The sequence below is a fragment of the Phodopus roborovskii genome, unplaced genomic scaffold (genome assembly GCF_943737965.1).
Source record: "Phodopus roborovskii unplaced genomic scaffold, PHOROB, whole genome shotgun sequence".
NCBI classification, from domain to species: Eukaryota; Metazoa; Chordata; class Mammalia; order Rodentia; family Cricetidae; genus Phodopus; species Phodopus roborovskii.
The window spans coordinates 11,518,409-11,538,249 of NW_026126598.1; the positions used below are offsets into that span (position 1 = coordinate 11,518,409).

Consider the following 19,841-nt stretch of genomic DNA (forward strand, 5'->3'; position numbering starts at 1 on the left):
GTTCATTCCCCAGGACCCACATGATAGAGGGAGAAGTGATTCCCACAAGTTGTTCTCTGACCTCCGCAGGTGCACATGTGTGCCCACACACACATACGCATAAATAAAAATAAATGTAATTTTTCTAAACAAAGTTAAATAGGTTAGGTAGTTAAAGTGGGAAGACCCACCCTAAATGTGGACTGGGGTTCTGAGCTGCACAAAAAGGAGGAAGTGAGCTGAGCACCAGCATCCATCCATCCTCCTCTGCTTCCTGACTGTGGATGCTGTGTGACAGCCTTTATTTATTGTGTGTATGATGGTGTGTGTGCGTGTGTGTGTGTGTGTGTGTGTGTGTGTGTGTGTGTGTGCGTGCGCGCAGGCCAGAGGACAGTCTAAGTCAGTTCTCTCAATCCACTGTGCATTCTGGGGGATGAAACTCGGATCATCAATAGCAAATACTTTTACCCACTGAGCCACCCCCCCCCAGACCATTTCCTTCCTTCCTTAAGTTTTTCAGACAATTTAATACAAGAATGAGAAAACTAAGTGTGCTGGCTGGTCTTGTGTCAACTTGACACACAAGATAGAGTTATCTGATGGGAAGGGGGCTTCAATTGAGAAAAAGCCTCCATACGATCCAGCTGTAAGGCATTTTTTAAATTAGTGATTGGTGGGAAGGCCCGGCACATTGTGGCTGGTGACATGGATAGGCTGGTGGTCCTGGGTTCTATAAGAAAGCAGGCTGAGCAAGCCATGAAGAGCAAACCAGTAAGCAGCATCCCTCCATGGCCTCTGCCTCAGCTCCTGCCTCCAAGTTCCAGCCCTGCTTGAGTTCCTGTGCTGATTTCTTTCGGTGATATGGAAGCGTAAGCCATTCCTCCCCAGCTTGCTTTTTTGGTCATCGTGTTTTGTCACAGCAATAGTAACCCTAACTAGGACACTAAACAGGTCTTTTCCGGGCACAGACGAATGAAACAAAGTCAGCACGGCAGTTACTAGACACTAGTGACCACAGGGAAGGAGGATGAAAATAATGACAGGCTGGGACAAAGAAAGATAAGCAGTGGGACCAGAGCCTTCTATTAGCTCTCAACCCCATGTCCTTGGAGAAGTTTGGTGTCTCCTGCAGCCCCACTCACACAGGTATGCTTGTGTGTGTGGGGGGGGGGGAGGTGGGTGAATTGTCTGTGACCACACCCAGATTTTTGAAATGTGGGTTCTGAGGATGAAGCTCAGGTCACCATGTTGAGCTATTTTCCAAGCCCCAAACTCACCTCAAATTGATGCCTGACTTTGGAAAGTGGTTACAGACATGTATTTGGTCTTGTAAGACAACCGTTGAGTGCATAATCAATTGAAAAACCGCGTGTCCTGGACAGGGAAGATGGCTCTGTGCACACAGCGCTCACAGCACAAGTGTCAGGACTAGAGTCCAGATTCCAAAAGCCAGAGGAATAGCAGCCTGCTTGTAATTCCTCACTCAGGAAGGTCCTCCAGGGAGGTCCTGGAGCAAGCTGGCAAACTACACCATCCAAATTGATAAGCTCTGGTCCAGTACAAGACCCCGCCTCTATCCATGCAGTGAACAGTGACTGAGAAATATACCAGGTACTGACCTACAGCCTTCATGCACATGCCCATACACACACTCACCACATACACATGAAAATAATTGTACCTTGGTACAATCCATGGTTGGGATTAATGGTGCATAACTGTGCTCCCAGCATGCCAGAGGCTGAGACAGCAGGATCATGAGTTTTAGAGCAAAACCCTGTCTCAGATAAACACATGCTGAGCTATATATAGTTCAATGGTACAGCAGTTTTCCAGCATGCTCAAGGCACTGGGTTTGATGCCAGCACCATAACATACACAATCCAAAGATTATTACATTTAGTGTGTGTGTGTGTGTGTGTGTGTGTGTGTGTGTGTGTGTGTGTGTTCTTTCCTTCTACCATGTGGGTTCTGGGGATGGAACCCAAGTCATGCTTAGAGGCAAGCACCTTTAGTCAGTAAACCATCTTTCTGGCATGAAATTCAAAGATTGCCATGGGGTCCAAACAGATAAGAACATGGACTGATACACACACAAATCATTGGGACTCTACAGAACACCAAAGACAAAGTCTGACAAGTTAGCAAATAAAGAAAGAGTTGCCTCCAAAGATGTTTGATTATGCCTCTGAAAAGAAACACTACAGAGAACAGAAGACAATGGCACACTGTCTCCCAAAGGACAGAGATAAATATCTGTAGACCAAGAGGGTGCTCTTTTATTATTTTATTTTCTGTGTATAAGTGTTCTGCCTGAATGTGTGTGTGTGTGTGTGTGTGTGTGTGTGTGTGTGTGTGTGTGTGTGTATCATGTGCATAGTGGGTATACACAGAGGTCAGAAGAGAGTGTAAGAACCCCTGGAACTAGAGTTACAGATCACTATGTGGGTACTGGGAACCAAACCCGGATCCTCTACAAGAGCAGCCATTGCTTATAACTGCTGAGTCATCTCTCTAGCTTCTGACCACAAGTTTTATACACTGCTAAACTATCACTCAAGAATAATGGCACAATTCAATAATTTGGAGACAAACAAGGCTAAAAGGAGACAAAATTTATGTATTAGGGAAATGCAAATTTCAAAATGAGTTACTATCTCTCATTTGTAAGTTTGCAAAACTTTGTAAGTTTGGGCTCAGTCACCAAGCCTAGCCTAAGGACCTGAGTTCAATCCCCAGTAACTACATGGTGGAAGGAGAGAACAGACTCCCACCTGTTCTCTGACTCTCACAGGTGTACACTGACAGTACTCCCACACACATCTGCATGCACACAACACACAAATGAATAAATAAAATTTAATTTGAAAGCAATTAGGAAGACCAGGCCATGGTGGCACACACCTTTAACTCTAGCACTCAAGAGGCAGAGGCAGGCAGATCTCTCAGAGATCTGATCTACAGAAAGAGTTCCAGGACAGCCTTGGCTACACAGAGAAACGCTGTCATGAAAAGAAAAAGAAGAAGAAGGGAAGGAAGGAAGGAAGGAAGGAAGGAAGGAAGGAAGGAAGGAAGGAAAGAAGGAAGGAAGGGAAGAAGCCTAACAACAGCAATCACCAATTATTGGCCAGGCTATGGCGTGATGGAGAACTTTTGCTCACTGCTGGTAGAGTGGAAGTTGGAACAGCTTGGAGAACAGCAGACAATATCTATCAGAGTTAAAGACAGAGGCTGGCAAGATGGCTCAGTGTATAAAGTGTCTGCCATGCAAGCATGACACCTGTGTTCACAGCCTTGGTATCCATGTCAAAGACAGCTGTGGAAGTGCATACTGTGACCCCAGCGTTTGGGGAGAGGAGAGAGGTAGATCTCTGGTACTTCCAGGCCAGACAGTCTAGCCAATCAGTGAACTCAGGTTCAATGAGAAACCCTGTCTCAAAAATTAAGGTGAAGAGAGATCAAAAAAGATAACCTCATATCAACCTCTGACTTTTCCATGTACAGACATGCACACACACACGCACATGCACGCACACACAATGTGATGAGCACAAAGTCCTTGGGAGCAGAGGCAAATGGATGTCTACAAGTTTGAGGCCAGCCCGGTCTACATACTGAGTCCCAGAACAGGCAGGGTTACATAGAGAGACCCTGTCTCAAAACAAAAAACATCAACAACAACAAAAACAAAACAAAACTAAACTAAATAAATAAATAAAAGGAAAATCCCTAAAGTTGTTCCCTGCAATTCTACTCACAGCTGTAAGAAAACAATTGCCTTTAAGTATCAGATAAACAAATCATAGTGTGCACATGTTGGGAAATATTACAAAGCAGGTAAAAATCAACCAGAGGAGAAAAAATCTATGTGGATGGACCTCACAAACACCTTATGTGAAAAAGCACAGATGACTTCAGCAAAACAGGGTCCCTCATAGCTCAGGCTTGAACTCCCTCCCAACCCTTCTGCATTCATCTCCATGGTGCTTACTGGGATTACACATATGCAACACCATGCTTGGTTCAATTATACAAATTTATATATGACACAAAAGCGCAAAACGTAGCCTGAAGAAGACACCCACTAACCACAAGTTAGTGCTATATTTAAGAGAGAAGAGAGGAGAGGGGCCAGCGAGATGGCTCAGCAGGTAAAGGAGCTTGTCTTGCTGACAAGATGGAGGGCATGAGTTCAACCCCTGGGACCCACATGTTGAAAAGAAAGAATCAGTTCCCAAAATTGTCCTCTGACTTCCATAGGGGTGTTGTACACACACACACACACACACACACACACACACACACACACACACACACACATACACACACACACACAAGATAGGGCTCAGTGGTTAAAAGCCATATCTCATATCTCTTGTTCCTCTTGCCAAAGACCTAGGTTCAATTCCCAGCATCTACAAGGCAGCTCATAGCTGCCTGGAACTCCAGTTCCAGAGGATCTGATACCCTCTTCTGGCCTCTGAGAGCACTGCATGTATGGCGTGCACAAACATACATGCACATAAAATAAAAATTAATAAATCTTTTTTTAATAAACATAAAAATCAAAAGAAAGGAAAAGGCATACAGAATACAGTTATAACTATGCAGCCTGGTTGACATAGTAAGACCCTGTCTCAAAAAGAAAAATACATTGCCCTGGACGTTTTCAAAATAAAAGTCAAGGAAACACTGAAGCAAATATGACATAATGCTAACAGCTATTTAATCTCAGCGGTTGGTATATGAGTATTTTATGGGGTGTTTTATGTGCTTCTTAGCTCAGAAATATTTCTTACATAAGGTTTAAAAATTAAGAGTTTAATATTACCATCAGGATGTCAGGAGGCTGGCTAAAGCTGGCTGTGCCCATCTGCCCTCTATGGTGACCTGCCTCTGCAAGGGGACACTCCATGGTTTTCTTCTTGGCTATCTTTGGCACAGACAGCAGATACTACCACATTTTCCTGAAACCCAACTGAAGTGACATCAGGGATTAAGTTTAAAGATAGAAATTGACAAAGATAAAGAATTCCAACATGGAAACAATGGAAAAATGGCTGCAGAGTATGCCCAATCTGGGAAGGTCAAAGCGGCTTCAGGGTGCACAGTAGCAATCCCATCACCCAGAAGCTCAGACAGCATGGAGTGCTTGAGGGCAGCCTGATCTAAAAAGTGAATCAAGGGTACATACATACATACATCATACATACATACATACATACGTACGTACGTACGTACATACTGCCAGCTGCTAACCCTGATGGCCTGAGTTCAATCCTCAGGACCCACATGGTGGAGAATTTACACACGTACACACACAACTCAGGAAATAATACTTAATAACACCTGCTTCTCTCAGAGGAAAAAGGAGGATGAGAAAGAGTGAGGGGGAGGAGGGAAAAGACAAAGAATGAGAAAGGGGAGGAAGAGGACAGAAGGAGGAAGGGAGGGAGACATTACTTAGTTGAGCCCTGGTTCAGCCGTAGGAAGGGCTGATAAATTCTGGACCCTGCAGAGACCCCTCTCCAGTAGCACGTGGCATGTACTTGAACTTGAAGGGAGAGACCAGAGATGCTGAGTGCAAACTGAGTACTGTCCTCTCCTCGGGCAGAAAACTGGACCCTGCAGAGGCAGAAAGCAAATTGTTCCCTACAGAAAGACGCCAGCCGTGGTGAAGGATGAAGAGCACAATGAGACCAGGGAATGAGGTGTGAATGGATACACTGACTTGTCGATGGTTCCCACCCTTTATTCTCCTGGCTCAGCTTCCAGATGGCCAGCACCCAGACACACCAGCAGGTACAGTTAGACACATTTTCTATGAGGAATCTGATCATGTCAAGAGGAGGTCATCAACAGCTTGCTATGTGTACACTACAGAGTGTACACCCTCAACACTCACACACAAACACATGCACAGTCACCACATACATGATGCATTCGCCCTAAATGCACAGCTCGTATGTCCCACCCAGACACACATGCCAATATACAGCCAATGCTCCTCAACTTACTGAGAGTTTACATCTCAATAAATCCATCATAAGTTGCAAATACTATAAGTCCAAGGGCATTAAATATGGCTAGGGTGTAGCTCAGTAGTAAAGTGCTTGCCTGGAATCTCCAAGTCAGAGGCTGAGGGTGTGGCTCAGTGGTAGAACATTTGTTTGCATGAATGAGATCCTGGGTTCAACCCTCAGCACTGTGGGGAGGAGGGGAGAGAATGTCCCAATAACAATTAAACAGCAAAAAAAAAAAAAAAAAAAAAAAAAAAAAAATCAGAGAAAGAGCCAATTGTCTCAGAGATCGATCATCTGGGAAGACAAACACATAGGCAATTAAGAAGGCGTTAAGAAAACTGCAAAGCCGTAAAGGGAGTGCTGAACAAGAGGCCCAGGCAATAAACAATAGAATTATAAAAGGCAGAGTGCAGCATGAAATTCTGGAACATTCCAAACCCACGTTGGGGAATGCAGGCAATATCTGGCCATAAAGAACATTCAGGGGATTCTTGTGTGAGCTAGGAACCAAGAGCCAAACACATTCCCTGGGACACAGAGCTAGGAGACTCTTCTAGAAGCTGGAAGGTATGAGGGTTTACGCCATGGATTCTAGGGTTTAAGGGCTCCTAAGAGCTTGTGGGCACACTTCATACAATGGATTGAACAGTGGAACAGTCGGTTGAGTGAAGGCTGTCCTCGTTTCCGCTGTACCATGCCCTCTTGGAGGGTACATGAGGGACAATTACTTCAGACTCAAGATTCATGTGAACCAGACTCACATAGTCCCATTACTGGCCACACCCACTCACATGAGACCACTTTAAGATCCCAACCACCAGGTTCAGCTCTCTCCCTGTCATTCAGTCACATGGATCACCTGAGGGATCAAAGCTCACAGTCTGATGACAGGAGAAAAACTCCTATGTGACACCTCATCAGAGGCCAGAACCACAGATGTCACTGTTAGACACAAGGGCTTCCCTGATCCTTTGAATGAGAGCTAATGCTCACACAGGAATCTTAAAATTGGGCTTGTGGCTTTTTAAAGTTTTTTATTTTTATGTGCATGTGCGTGCCTACATGAGTTTTATGTGTACTAGGTGTGTGCAGATGCCTGGAGAGGCCAGAAGAGGGTGTCAGATCTCTTGGAAATAGAGTTACAGACAGTTGGGAGCCACCATATGGATGCTAGGAGCCAAACCCAGGTCCTCTGCAAGAGCAGTAGTACTCTTAAAGGCTGAGCCTTCTCTTTCGCCCATTTATTTATTTATTTATTTATTTATTTATTTATTTATGTATTTACTGTGCTTGGAGAGGCAGAGAATGTATGTGTCAGGGTACATATGTAGAGGTCAGAGAACAACTTGGAGGGATTCTGCCCTTCTAATACGAGGTTTCAAGGATATGGCCATCAGGCTTGATAGCAGGCACCTTTACCTACTGAGTCATCCTGTTCACCATATTTATTACATATATACACATATACAGTATATATTGTGTGTGTTCATATACACATGTATGTGTATGCATGTAGAGGCTAGAAATCTGCACTGAGTATCTCCCTCAATCACTCTCCACTGTCTCCTCATCCTACTCAATCGTGCCTGTTGTTTGTTTGTTTGCTTGTTTGTTTTTTGGTTTTGTTTTTGCATGGGTTCTGAGTATTGAACTTGGGCCATTGTGCTTGCATGGCAGGTGCCTTACCTATTGAGCAATTTCTTTAGCCCAGTATTGTTTTTTGTTCATTTCTTTTTAAATTAAGCAACATCTTTTCTAAAGATTTTATTTTTATTTTATGTGTATGAGAGCTTTGCATGCCTATATTTAAGTGCACCACATGCACAAGGTACCCAAAGGAGTCAGAAAAGCGGATCCTGAATCCCCTGGAACTTGTGTTACAGATGGTGGTGAGCCACCCCGGAGGTGCTGGAAACTGAACCCAGGTCCTCTGCAAGAACCGCAAGTGCTGTTATCCACTGAGCCGACTTGCAATCCCCCAACCTAACATTTTCTATTTTCCATGGCTTAGTAGCTCTGTTGTCTTGGGGAACAGTGGAGACAGAATTGGAGACAGACTGCCTCCAGGACTAGCTAACTACTAAGGATAGAAACAACTCTGAGAAGGACCCAGCTCCTGGACAAATCATCACCCTCTTCACTCTCACACAGCAAGTCAACATTTCTCCCATCCCAGCACCAGGTACCAGGCTTCTAGAGTCCCAACCACTGGCAACAACACACAGAACTGGCAGCCCGACTCTATACCCTGCTCTGTCTTGTGTTTCCTGCAAAAGTCCACGAACAACTCCAGTCCAGGCTTTCTCTTCAGCCTCACTACAAAGAACCAGCGTTTCCTGCATGGCTGTCTAAGAATAGCATGATGGTGTCCCTCTTCTCAGGAGCTGTGAGTAGTAAAATTCTTCTAAAGGAATTCAATTCTCTGTGTTGTCACTCAGTCACTCCCAGAAACTAAAATCCTAATGATATACCTGGGACAGAAGATAAGGCAGAGGCTGGCCGCATGGGTTGGAGAAGATTCGGGAGGGTCAGCGCCTGAGTCAGGGAAGGTAGGACACGCTCACAAAAAGCAGAGAGCCAAAGATGAGGCAGGGCAAAAGGGCAATGGGGAGTCCACCTGCTTTTTGTAATTTGAGTTTAAGGCACTGGGGATAAAGCTCAAGGCCTGACTATGCCCCTCACTGGGGGATTCTAGGCAGGCGCTCTACCACTGAGCCATACCCCAGCTCTGAAGATTCCTCTCTTGATGGCTTAAAAGCACTAACAGTGAGAAACTAGAGGGAAAGAAATATGGATTTTTTTTTGTTTGGTTGGTTTGGTTTTTTGAGACAGGGTTTCTCTGTGTAGCTTTGGAGGCTGTCCTGGAACTCATTCTGTAAACTAGGCTGGTCTCGAACTCAGAGATCCACCTGCCTCTGCCTCCCGAGTGCTGGAACTAAAGGCGTGAGCCACCACGTGCGCCACCACTGACCAGCTGAGATATGGACTTTAAAAAAGAAGTATGACAATATCCAGAAATAGGGTCCTGTGAAAATAAGTAGAAGCCAGAGGGCCAAGCCTGGAGTTTCGAGAACCCCCACCCACCAATCCCTTGTGGCTCCCACAGCGTTTCAAACACACATTCGGTAAAGTTCTTTCCCAGCACTGGATCCTCCACTAAAGTTTCCCAAGTGAATCTTGCAACCCTGCGTCTGGGAGTGCCCAAGCTTTCCCTTTCATCATTGTGACACATGTGTCCAACACAGTGCTGGAACCCCCTCCGTCTGCCATTCATTTTAATAAATAGCCACACTTGCTAAAGCCCTGCTTTAATGGCAGCCGGGGAAGACAAGTCGTAAAGACCTTCTCAGATTCACTGGGAATCGGTTCCCTAAAACCCTGAGCTCTGCAGATTGGCCAGGAGTGGCCTCAGCCCCTCCCAGGAGAATTCTTTCTGGCTTTGAACCCTCTGCCATTCAAAATATAAACAGGCTCATACACAGAGTGTATACGAGTGGTGAAAGGGCAGCCTCATTTGGACCCAAATCAATCAGCTCATGCTTGAATGCGCTAGCTGAACCCCTCTGCCCCAGGCTTTGCTTGCCCCTAACGGGACCCTGGGGATTCATTTCCTCCCCATCCTAGATTTATTTCCAGCTGGAAACAAAGAGAGGAAAAAGAGAACAATTCTCTTCACTTGTCACAAATCCCTCAGATACTCTATTAGTTACTTTTCTGGTTGCCGTGACCAAATAGCTGACAAGAAGCTCTTTAGGACAGGAGGGGTCTATTTGGCTGGCAGTTTCAAGAGATAGAGTCCATAGGTAAAGGAGGAGAGGGAGGCATAGTGGTTGGTGGCAGGAGACAGCGGGGTAGTAGGAATGCGCTGGGAATCCCTGCCTCCTCCCATCTTAGAGGAACAGGAAGTGGAGAGCAGACAGGAAGTGGGCTGTAAACTGTTTGCATGGTGCTATCTCCGAGCCAAACAACTACCATCTTCACATGACCGGTGCTTGCTTGCAAATGGTCATCACAGCTGGGACCATGGACAGCTGACCTTACACGGAGAACAATATGGTGGGGAGGGCCATTGGGCCCTCATCTGGGTATCCAGACACTTACCCCAGGCATTTGTTTCCAATTCTACTCTAATTTCCTGTGGCCATGGAGGCTCTCAGGAAGGGACCATGGCATATAGACTGGGAAACCACCATCCATGCTGGGCACAGACCTTCCAGTAAAATTGCTTTAGGGTTAGTCATGGTCCAACCTCTGACCTCTCTCTCATCCATGATCTGAAAGAAAACTCAACAAACTCATTGATTCCCCAGGATGAACTTTGGTGACATGGAACTTTGCTTTGTTATTGGGACCTTATAAGGTTGTGTGTGTGTGTGTGTGTGTGTGTGTGTGTGTGTGTGTGTGTGTGTGTGTAGATCTTGCTTAGTCTCCTCATTAAGGAGAAAATTTTACACCAAACCTGTTAGTCCACCTCCCCCAATCCCGGCACCCCGTCCCCAGTGATTCACTTTCTTCATCAAGCCTCTACCTCCTAAAGGTCCCACAGTCTTAAAACACAATACCACTAGCTGGGGGCCATGTGTTAATACACACGAGCCTGTGGGGGACACTTCAAACTTCAACAAGCGCCTAAAATGAGATGGATCTGGCTTCGGAGTTGCTAGAAGCAGTGCGGAAAGATGATGACTTCGGATGAGTTTTCCCTGGACCTTCAAAATTCCAGGAAGCAAAAACAGCTGGGTTCCAGCTTTGTACTGGATAAACAGCCGGGTTCCAGCTCTGTATTGGATACTCATTAGCTAGGTGACTTGACTAACTTACTTTCTGCCTCAGAGCTTCAGTCTCCACATTCCTGCAATGGCAGTATGTAGCGCTAGGTTGAAGTCCTTTCTAAACTGTATCATAGTCAAGGTGAGCAACAGGTGACTAACTGGAGGGACATCTGTAGATAGGACATGGGATTCAATTTATTTATATGTATACATATATGTATGTTATATACATATATGTAAATGTGTGTATATTACTATAAATATACATATACTTAAAGATATGTATATGTACATATACATGCTTCTATGTATGGAGGTATGTATGTTTGTATGAGTGCTCAAAGAGGCCAGAAGGCATCAGATGTCCTGGAGCTGAGTTATGGGCAGTTGAGAGCCACCCAATATGGGTACTGGGAACATAACCCCAGTCCTCTGCAAGAATAGCAATAGAGCCATCCCTCTAGCCTTTATGAAATCACTCTTAAATCAGACCTAGATGAGAAAGACAAGAACCATATTCGTGTTCAATGCTGCCTCCTGCCCTTGGCTTTGGCAGAAATCAATATCCAGGTCCAGCAAGAGTCAGAAACTTTAAAAATGTCTTTTAGGGCTGGGGATATGGCTCGGTCTGTAAAATGCTTGCTGTGTACACATGAGGACCCACGTTAAATCCCCAGCACCCATGTAAATGTGCCAGAAAGCCCATCACTGAAGAGCAAAGACGGGGCTTGCTGGGGCTCGCTGGAGGGCTCGCTGGGGCTCGCTGGAGGGCTCGCTGGAGCTCGCTGGGCAGTAAGTAATAGAATCAATGAGTTCCAGTTTGTTTTTGCTCAACATGAAGTTCGGCGCCCCAATCATTTCCCAAAAACTGACACGATTTCATTAGCCTTCGTGGCTCGATGAAACTCCCTATGCATGCCTGCGCATCTTCTCCATCCATTCATCTACTGTGGGCATCTAGGCAGATTCCAGAACAAAGCCAATATTGTTTCAATTTAGAATCAGCTCTGTTACCCCCTCCAAGGCTCACGAACACTGCCTAGGAGGGGACAGAAAGAGAGTAAAAGCTGGAGGGAGGTAAGAAGTGGTCCAGAAATCGGTCTTGTGGGCGTGGCATGGCACTGGGACTCTTGGATTCTCAGCAGCAATCAGGTGTGATTCCTGAAGAGACCTACTCTAGTGAGCCCATCAAGACCCCATCCTAGAGGAGGGAAGGACTCGGGAGGCTCCGCTCTCCCTAAAGATATGTAGGCATCTTCCTCAGCGTTATAGCCTCTGGTGAGTCCGTGCTCCTGTAAATATCACCTACCATGCTCTGTAAACAAACGTATATGAAACTCATTGGTTTCCCAAACAAAGGGAATGAGACAGAAAGATGTCTGGGGTGTGTAGGCTTCTGGTCAAACTAAGAACACATGAGATGAACTTCAGATTCAGGGAGAGACCCTGCTTCAAAAAAGCAAATGGAGAGGGCTAGAGAGATGGCTCAGCAGGTAAGAGCACTGACTGCTCTTGCAGAGGACCCAAGTTCAATTCCCAGCACCTACATGTCAGCTCACAAGCGTCAGCTCACAAGCGTCTAGAACTCCAGTTCCAGAGGATCTGATGCCCTTTACTTGGCCTCTGTGGGCACAAGTATGCCTGCAATCAATGCACAGACATACATTCAAGCAATATGCCCATACACATAAAATAAAAATCTTTTAAAAAAATGTTTTAAGGTAGAGAGTGGTAGGAGGGTGCTCAGTGCTCTCTTTTGACTTGGACACTCAAACACAAGCAATGCACTCCAATACATATGTATACAGAAGTGGGGGAGGATAACATGCACTTAAGTGTATGGAAAATTTCTTTCTTTCTTTTTTTTTTTTTTTTTTAAAGATGTTTACAGGAATGCTATGCAAAGATTGAAAATGACTCAAATGTCTTATAATAGGAGTTTAATTATAAATGAAGCACATTCCTAGATCCCATAACCACCAAAAATAGTGTAAGAAGGCCATCTGCCCACAAGAAGGCATGTCCTTGAAAGTCACTGAACGACTGGTGCATAAGCACAAGAGAAGCTTTAGGTTTTGTTGTCCTTGACACTTTTTCATTCTGTTTTGATTTTTTTGCCAAAGGGAGACTCAAGGCTACTTCGGGAGATGTCATTCTAGGAATTTCTACACTTCAACACTGAGCATAAATAGGTGCTTTCTGACTTACAACAGGACAGTGCCCAAATATACTCATTATAAATTTAAAACGTCAAAAATGCATTTGTTGGGGCTGGAGGGGTCACATGGCAAAGCCTCGACCTGGGTACCACTAAATTGGGTGTGCTCGCTGCACTGGTAATCTCCACATTGGAGAGCTAGAGACAGGGGAATTCCTGTCTCACTGTCCAAGCAACCAGACCACCTTAATCAGTGAGCCCCACACCCCAATGAGAAACCTTGTCTCAAAATGAGGTAGATGGCTCCAGTGTTGACCTCTGACCTTCACATATGCACACAGCCATGTGTACCTACACAGATACATGCATATGTATTTTTGTGTATGATATATAGATAATACTTATTATAGATAACATAACATGTATATTCTTTTGTGTATATCATATATATTTCTAGCCCCATGTGTTGTGGGATATTTGTACACTGTGAAAATGTACTGCTGTCATTGGTGTAATAAAAGGCTGAATGGCCAATAGCTAGATGGGAGGTATGGGCAGGACTTCTGGGCAGAGAGAACTCTGGGAAGAAGGAGGCGGAGTCACCAGCCAGAAGCAGAGGAAGCATAACAAGCAGTATGGAGAGATGAGGTAATGAGCCATGCCACAGAATAGTAAAATGGGTTAATTTAAGTTATAAGAGCTAGTGGAACAAGCCTAAGCTAAGAACGAGCTTTCACAATTAATAAGTCTCTGTGTTGTTATTTGGGAGCCGGTGGTATAAAGAAAGAGTCGTTACACCCATGAACACCAAAGCTAGGCTGTGCTAGGGCCCCAGAGCATTGGGAAGGAAGGGCTGGGCCTGGCCCAGCTATCCATCCTTCCTCTGACATGGAGGGAAGCCAGGCACAACTTGGCACCCTGGCGTCTGCCTGACTGTGCCCCAATTAAACTTTACCTGTATTTGTTTGGCCACAAACAGCTAGTAGTACTTGCCCCAGTTCTGAATGTGCCAAACAGAAGGAGAAGGAATGGGCTGTAGCGCATGAGGCTCCCGCATTCCCCATCCAACCAAGGTCAACAGGAACCCGAGTCAGGGCCCACAAACATGGCGGACTGCTTCACCCAGAGCACTGGGCTAAGGGATTGTTAGGAAAATAAAGAACCACATTCTCAAAGTCCATAGAAAGGGGCCAGTTGGCACAAAGCAGTTGGGGGTGAGGACAGAAACACCCATGGCCCCTACAGCCTAGATGACTAGGGCCTCATCCCCTACTTACCCTCATCACAGTTGCTCCCAGTAAATCCCGGGCAACACTTCCACTCCAGTGCGGTTACCGTACGGTAGGAAACCCGGTAGGTCGGTCTGATGAGAGTCCTGTAACTAACACAAGGACGAGGTCAGTGGGGCATGCACTCTTGCCCATCCACCTCAGACTGGCTGCTGGAGGTACTATGCCTACTTAGAGTTTGGGAGGCCACCAGGACAACAGACCTGTCACCTCAGTTTTATGCTCACTAGCCCTGGAAATCCAGACAGTGATCAGAGACTCTTCCAGATTGCTCTGGTTTCTCAAACCCCTCACTAAAGGATGTCAAGCAGGCGTCCTAACACTGAGACATGCCCTGCACCACATCAGCTCCTCACTGGAGGATTCTAGGCAGGTGCTCTACCACTGAGCCACACCCCAACCCCTCACTGGAGGATTCTAGGTGGGTGCTCTACCACTGAGCCACACTCTTAACCTCCCACTGGGGGATTCTAGGCAGGTACTCTACCACTAAGACATGCCCTCCAGCACTGGAGGATTCTAGGCAGGAATTCTCCATTAAACACCCTCAGCCCTGTCTTTAAGACAGGGTCTTACTAAGTTGCCTAGGATGGCCTTGAACATATTCCGTATCTTCCCAGGTAGGCCTTGAAAATGCACTCTCCTGGCCTCTGCCCCTGAGTATCTGGTTTGTTCACTGTACTGGCTGATTTTGTGTCAACTTGACACAAGCTAGAGTCATCAGAGGAAGAAGCCTCAGTTGAGAAAATGCCTTGATGAGATCCAGCTATAAGGCATTTTCTGATTTAGGGATCAATGGGGAAGGGCCCAGTCTATTGTAGGTAGTGTCATCCCTGGGCTGTTGGACATGGGTTCTACAAGAAAGCAGGTTGAACCATCTATGGGAAACAAGCCAGTAAGCAGCATCCCTCTATGGCCTCTACATCAGCTCCTGCCTCTCAGTTCCAGCCCTGCCTGAGTTCCTGTTCTGACTTCCTCCAATGATGGACTATGATGTGGAAGTGTAAGCCAACTAAACCCCTTTCTCCCCAACTTGCTTTGGATCATGGTGTTTTGTTCAGCAATAGAAACCCTAACTAAGACACTTCATACAGGCATTGCCACAAAACCCGCTCATCCCTTCCTTTCTCCAAACGCATCCAGCTGTCGTGGGGAAATGTCTTACATTCTTGAGTTAGTAATATTGGAGTTGTACTGTGGTAGGAACAGGTGCTCAGCAAACACATTTCAATTAAAACTGGGACAGCCACAGTAGACAGTTAAAACTACTAGACACATCAAGGTTAAAAGCAGAGATGAGGAGACAACTTAGTAAAGTGCTCGCCTTGCACGTACAAGGCATGAGTTTGAACAGCAGAGCTTCCATTAAAAAGCCAGGTGTGGCAATGTGCACTCATGATCCCAGTGGAGTCAGGAGAATCCCTGAGACTTGCTGGCCAACCAGTCTACCCAAGCTGGTGAGCTCCAGACTGGGTCTCGGAAAGTAAGGTTGAGGGGTAATAGGTAAATAGGAATTTTCTGCCAAGGCAGATGACCTGAATTTAATCCCCTAGACTCACATTGGAAGAAGAGAACCAACTCTTAGTCTTTGCTGCTACATGCACATACACACACACACACAGAGAGAGAGGGGGGGGGGTGTTAAAAATGAAATCCAGCCCAGTGTTTTGGTGCACACCTGTGATCCCAGCACCTGAGGAGGCTGAGGCTGGAGGATCTCTTGTCTGAGGCCAGCCTAGGTTATTCATAGTGGGACCCTGCCTCAAAAAACCACAAACGAACAAACCTGTATGATCAAACGTCACAAGTTCAGCTTCATGTGCGTCACTTGACTTTCTACCCAAACATGTCTGTACCAATCCCCCTCTCATGGAAGACTGCATGACTTCACAAACATTTAAATCCACTGACATGGGGATGACTCAGTTGGCAAATGGAGAAATGACGAATTAATTGGTAGCAGCATCTGGAGCTACCCTGTTGACAGGAAAACACACAAATCACAGCCGTTTCTAAAATTGGATTTCAGAAATAGAGCCCTGCTTGTGGGAATTCTTGAATGTCCCCTCCAAGTCGTGTTTCAAAAGCACTCAGTGTTCAGCTACAAGCCCCTGTTTTTCTCAGGGTGGGACAGCTCCCTCTATACAGTGTCACACACTGTCCCTCCCTCTCCCAGCCTCCGAGTCCCTCAGAGGTACTCCAGTCCACATCTTCAGTGATGATGCTGGTCAGAATCCTAGTACAGGGCTGGAGAGACGGCTTAGCAGATAATGTGCTGGCTGTCCAAGCTTTAGGACTTGAGTTCAAATCCCCAGCACTCATGTAAAAGTGTGGTGGTATGCATTTGTAATCCCAGAAAGGCAGAGGTGGAGACAGGGAGACCCTGAGGTTACTGACCAGCCAGTCTAACCTACTTTCAAGTTCCAAGCCAGTGAGAGGCCCTGTCTCAAAATAGGGCAGCCAGGGGACTGGAGAGATGGTTCAGTGATTAAGAGCCCTATTGCTGTTCAGGGGTCCCAGGTTCAGTTCCCAGCACCTGGCTCACAACCATAACTCCAGTTCCACAGACCCACACCTGAACTCTGAGGTGACATGCATGGTGCACATATACACATGCAAGCAAAACACTTATATACACATAAACTAAATAAGCAAGCAAAATAATCATATACACATAAAATAAATAAGCAAGCAAAACACTCATATACACATAAAATAAATAAATCTTTTAAAATTCTTTTGAGGTGCTGGAGAATGCCCCAGTGATTAAAATATGTTCTGCTCTTCCAGAAAGGAGACCCCAGTTTGATTCCCATCACCCACATTGGGCAGCTCACAACTGCCTGTAACTCCAGCTCAGGGGACCTAATGCTTCAGGCCTCCTCGAGCACCTACACTCCTGTCCACATACCCATACTCCATACTTGGAGACACAACATATACTTAATTGAAAACAATTTTTAAAATCTTTGTTTCTAAAAATAAAATAAAATAATTTAAAATTTTAAAAGTTCTTTAAAATTTTTCTTTTTTTCTTTCTTTCTCTCTCTCTCTCTCTCTCTCTCTCTCTCTCTCTCTCTCTCTCTCTCTCTCTCTCTCTCTTGAGACAGGCTTTCTCTATAGCTTATCAAGCCTGTCCAAGTACTCACTCTTTAGATCAAACTGACCTTGAACTCATAGAGATCCACCTGCTTCTGCCTCCTGAGTACTGGGGTTAAAAGTGTACACCATCGCCACCTGGCTTCTTTAATTGTTTTTTAAAGTGGACAGCTTCCAAATGCATTTGCACATGCACAAAATACAGAACATTTAAAAATACTTTATTATTATTGTTCGGAGAGGACTGTGCATTTGCCACAGTGTATATGTAGTGATCACAACTGTCAGGGGTCGGCTTTCCCCTTCCACGGTGAGGATCCCGAGAATCAAACTCAGGTTCTCAGGCCTGGCAGCAAGCGCCTTTACCCTCTGAGCCATCTCACTGGCCCTAATACAGTAAATTGAGACTCAGTAACAGCCAGTGGAATATTGTGGCAGATGGAATACTGTGGAACAAGGCAAGATGTAGCGACCATTATCATTCTAAGTTTGCATGTGAGGAAACTGAGGCAGGAAGATGTTAAATTTTCACGGCAGCGATGCTACGAGTCCGTGGCACTGTGAACTAAGCCGGAGGAATCCTTCCAGGACCCACTTATTCTATCCAGGCTACTGGTGCCAGGGAACACTTTTCCTTTCAGAAGCTGCCTGAGGCTTCTGCTTTCAGGGCCCCCGGAATGCAGGGGGAGAGCTTGTCCTTCCAGTACAGCCCCACTCTGGGCCTTATTTTCAGGGCCACTCTGCTGGCTGGTGTCACTCAGGCATCCAGAACTCTGTAAAGCTCCTAGCGGACCGCAATGGCAGCCAAACATTCCACCAGTTGGTGGCGCTGTTTCACCAGCCTGGCCGGCCAAGTCTTGGTTTGACGGACAACTTTGTCTCCTGGATATCCAGAAGGCTTCATGAATTTGTGAGCCACTTGCTTATGTAGGCAGAATCTGAGTGTGCTCCATCCCGCTGGGTCAAACCTCCTACTCCTGGCCTTGCACATCTTCTATGAAGCGCCTCTGTCCCCCGGGCAGAGTTGACAAGCTCCCCTCTCTTCACCACCTACACATCCTGTGAGAGACTTGGTTATACATCAGTCCTACACTCAGAAAACAATTGCCAACAGCCTGCTTTGTGCAAATCGATTGGAATATACTAGTGAACAAGGTACCAGGCATGGTGGTGCACACCTTTAACCTCAGCACTCAGGAGGCAGAGAAGCAAGTAGATCTCTGTGAGTTCAAGGCCAGTCTGGTCTACATAGTAAGTTGTAGGTCAATTGGGACTAGATAGTAAGACTCTGGCTGTCCTGGTTAGGGTTTCTATTGCTGTGATGAAACACCATGACAAAAAGCAAGTTGAGGAGGAAAGGGTTTGTTTGGCTTACACTTCCACATCCTAGTGCATGATGGAAGAAAGTCAGGAGAGGAACTCAAGCAGGGCAGGAACCTGGAGGCGGGAGCTGATGCAGAGGCCATTGAGGACTGGTGCTTAGGGCTTGCTGTCCATGGATTTCTCAGACTGCTTCCCTATAGAACCCAGGACCACCAGCCCAGGAATGGCATCACCCACCACAGACTGTGCCTTCCCCCATCAATCACTAAGAAAATGCTCTACATGGGCTGAAGAGATGGCTCAGTGGTTAGGAGCACTGGTTGCTCTTCCAGAGGTCCTGAGTTCAATTCCCAGCAACCATATGGTGGCTCACAACCATCTGTAATGAGATCTGGTACCCACTTCTGGCCTGCAGGCATACATGCAGGCAGAACATTGTAAATAATAAATAAATAAACAAACAAACATTTTATTTTCTGTCTGTAGACCAGGCTGGCCTTGAACTCACAGAGATCCACCTGCCTCTGCCTCCTGAGTGCTGGGATTAAAGGTGTGGGCCACCAGCACCCGGCTAGGAGGCATTTTCTTAATTGAGGTTCTCTCCTTTTAGTTGACTTTGGCTTGTGTCAAGCTGGCATAAAAGCATCCAGCACACTGGCCAAAGACAGTACACAAGGCAGACGCAGAAGAGTGAGAAGCCAGCATATGGTGTGATGAAGGAAAATGCCGGCTTTTCTCCAGCTTTGTTTGCAATAGGTGTGTTCATACCTCTCTCTCTCTCTCTCTCTCTCTCTCTCTCTCTCTCTCTCTGTGTGTGTGTGTGTGTGTGTGTGTGTGTGTGTGTGAAGACAACTTGTGGGAGTCAGTTCTCTCCTTCTACCATGACCAGAGAGCAAACTCAGGCCTCAGCTTAGCAGCAAGTGCCTCTCCCTGTGATGTGCTTTCTGAGAGACCTCCACCGGAGGCCAGACAGGATGGGAAGAGAGGCAAGGAAATGAGGCAGGAGCTGCTAGCTGAGAGCCAGGGACCCAGCAAGGACAGAGAAGAAAAGTGAATGACAACCAGAGGAGGATGAGGTCAGACTCCAAGTAACATAGGCTTGACAGACCCAAGCCCCCAGTGGGACCAGCCAGTGTGCTCGTTTCTGCTGAGCAATGTATACAGCTCTTTGCTGGAGTCTTGGGAGGTGGCTCTGTAA

At 46.1% G+C, this 19,841-nt stretch overlaps 1 protein-coding gene across 2 annotated transcripts in view; it reads right to left on the minus strand.

Moving 5' to 3' along the window:
* The window catches only part of Col26a1 (collagen type XXVI alpha 1 chain), a 127,239-nt gene that overhangs the window by 62,565 nt on the left and 44,833 nt on the right, over positions 1-19,841 (minus strand). The window contains exon 3 of one of the 2 annotated variants that reach the window (XM_051205029.1): positions 14,210-14,313. In XM_051205029.1, the coding sequence (XP_051060986.1) occupies positions 14,210-14,313 (104 nt within the window). The remainder of the gene's footprint in view (positions 1-14,209; positions 14,314-19,841) is intronic. The other variant, XM_051205030.1, reaches the window with a different exon arrangement.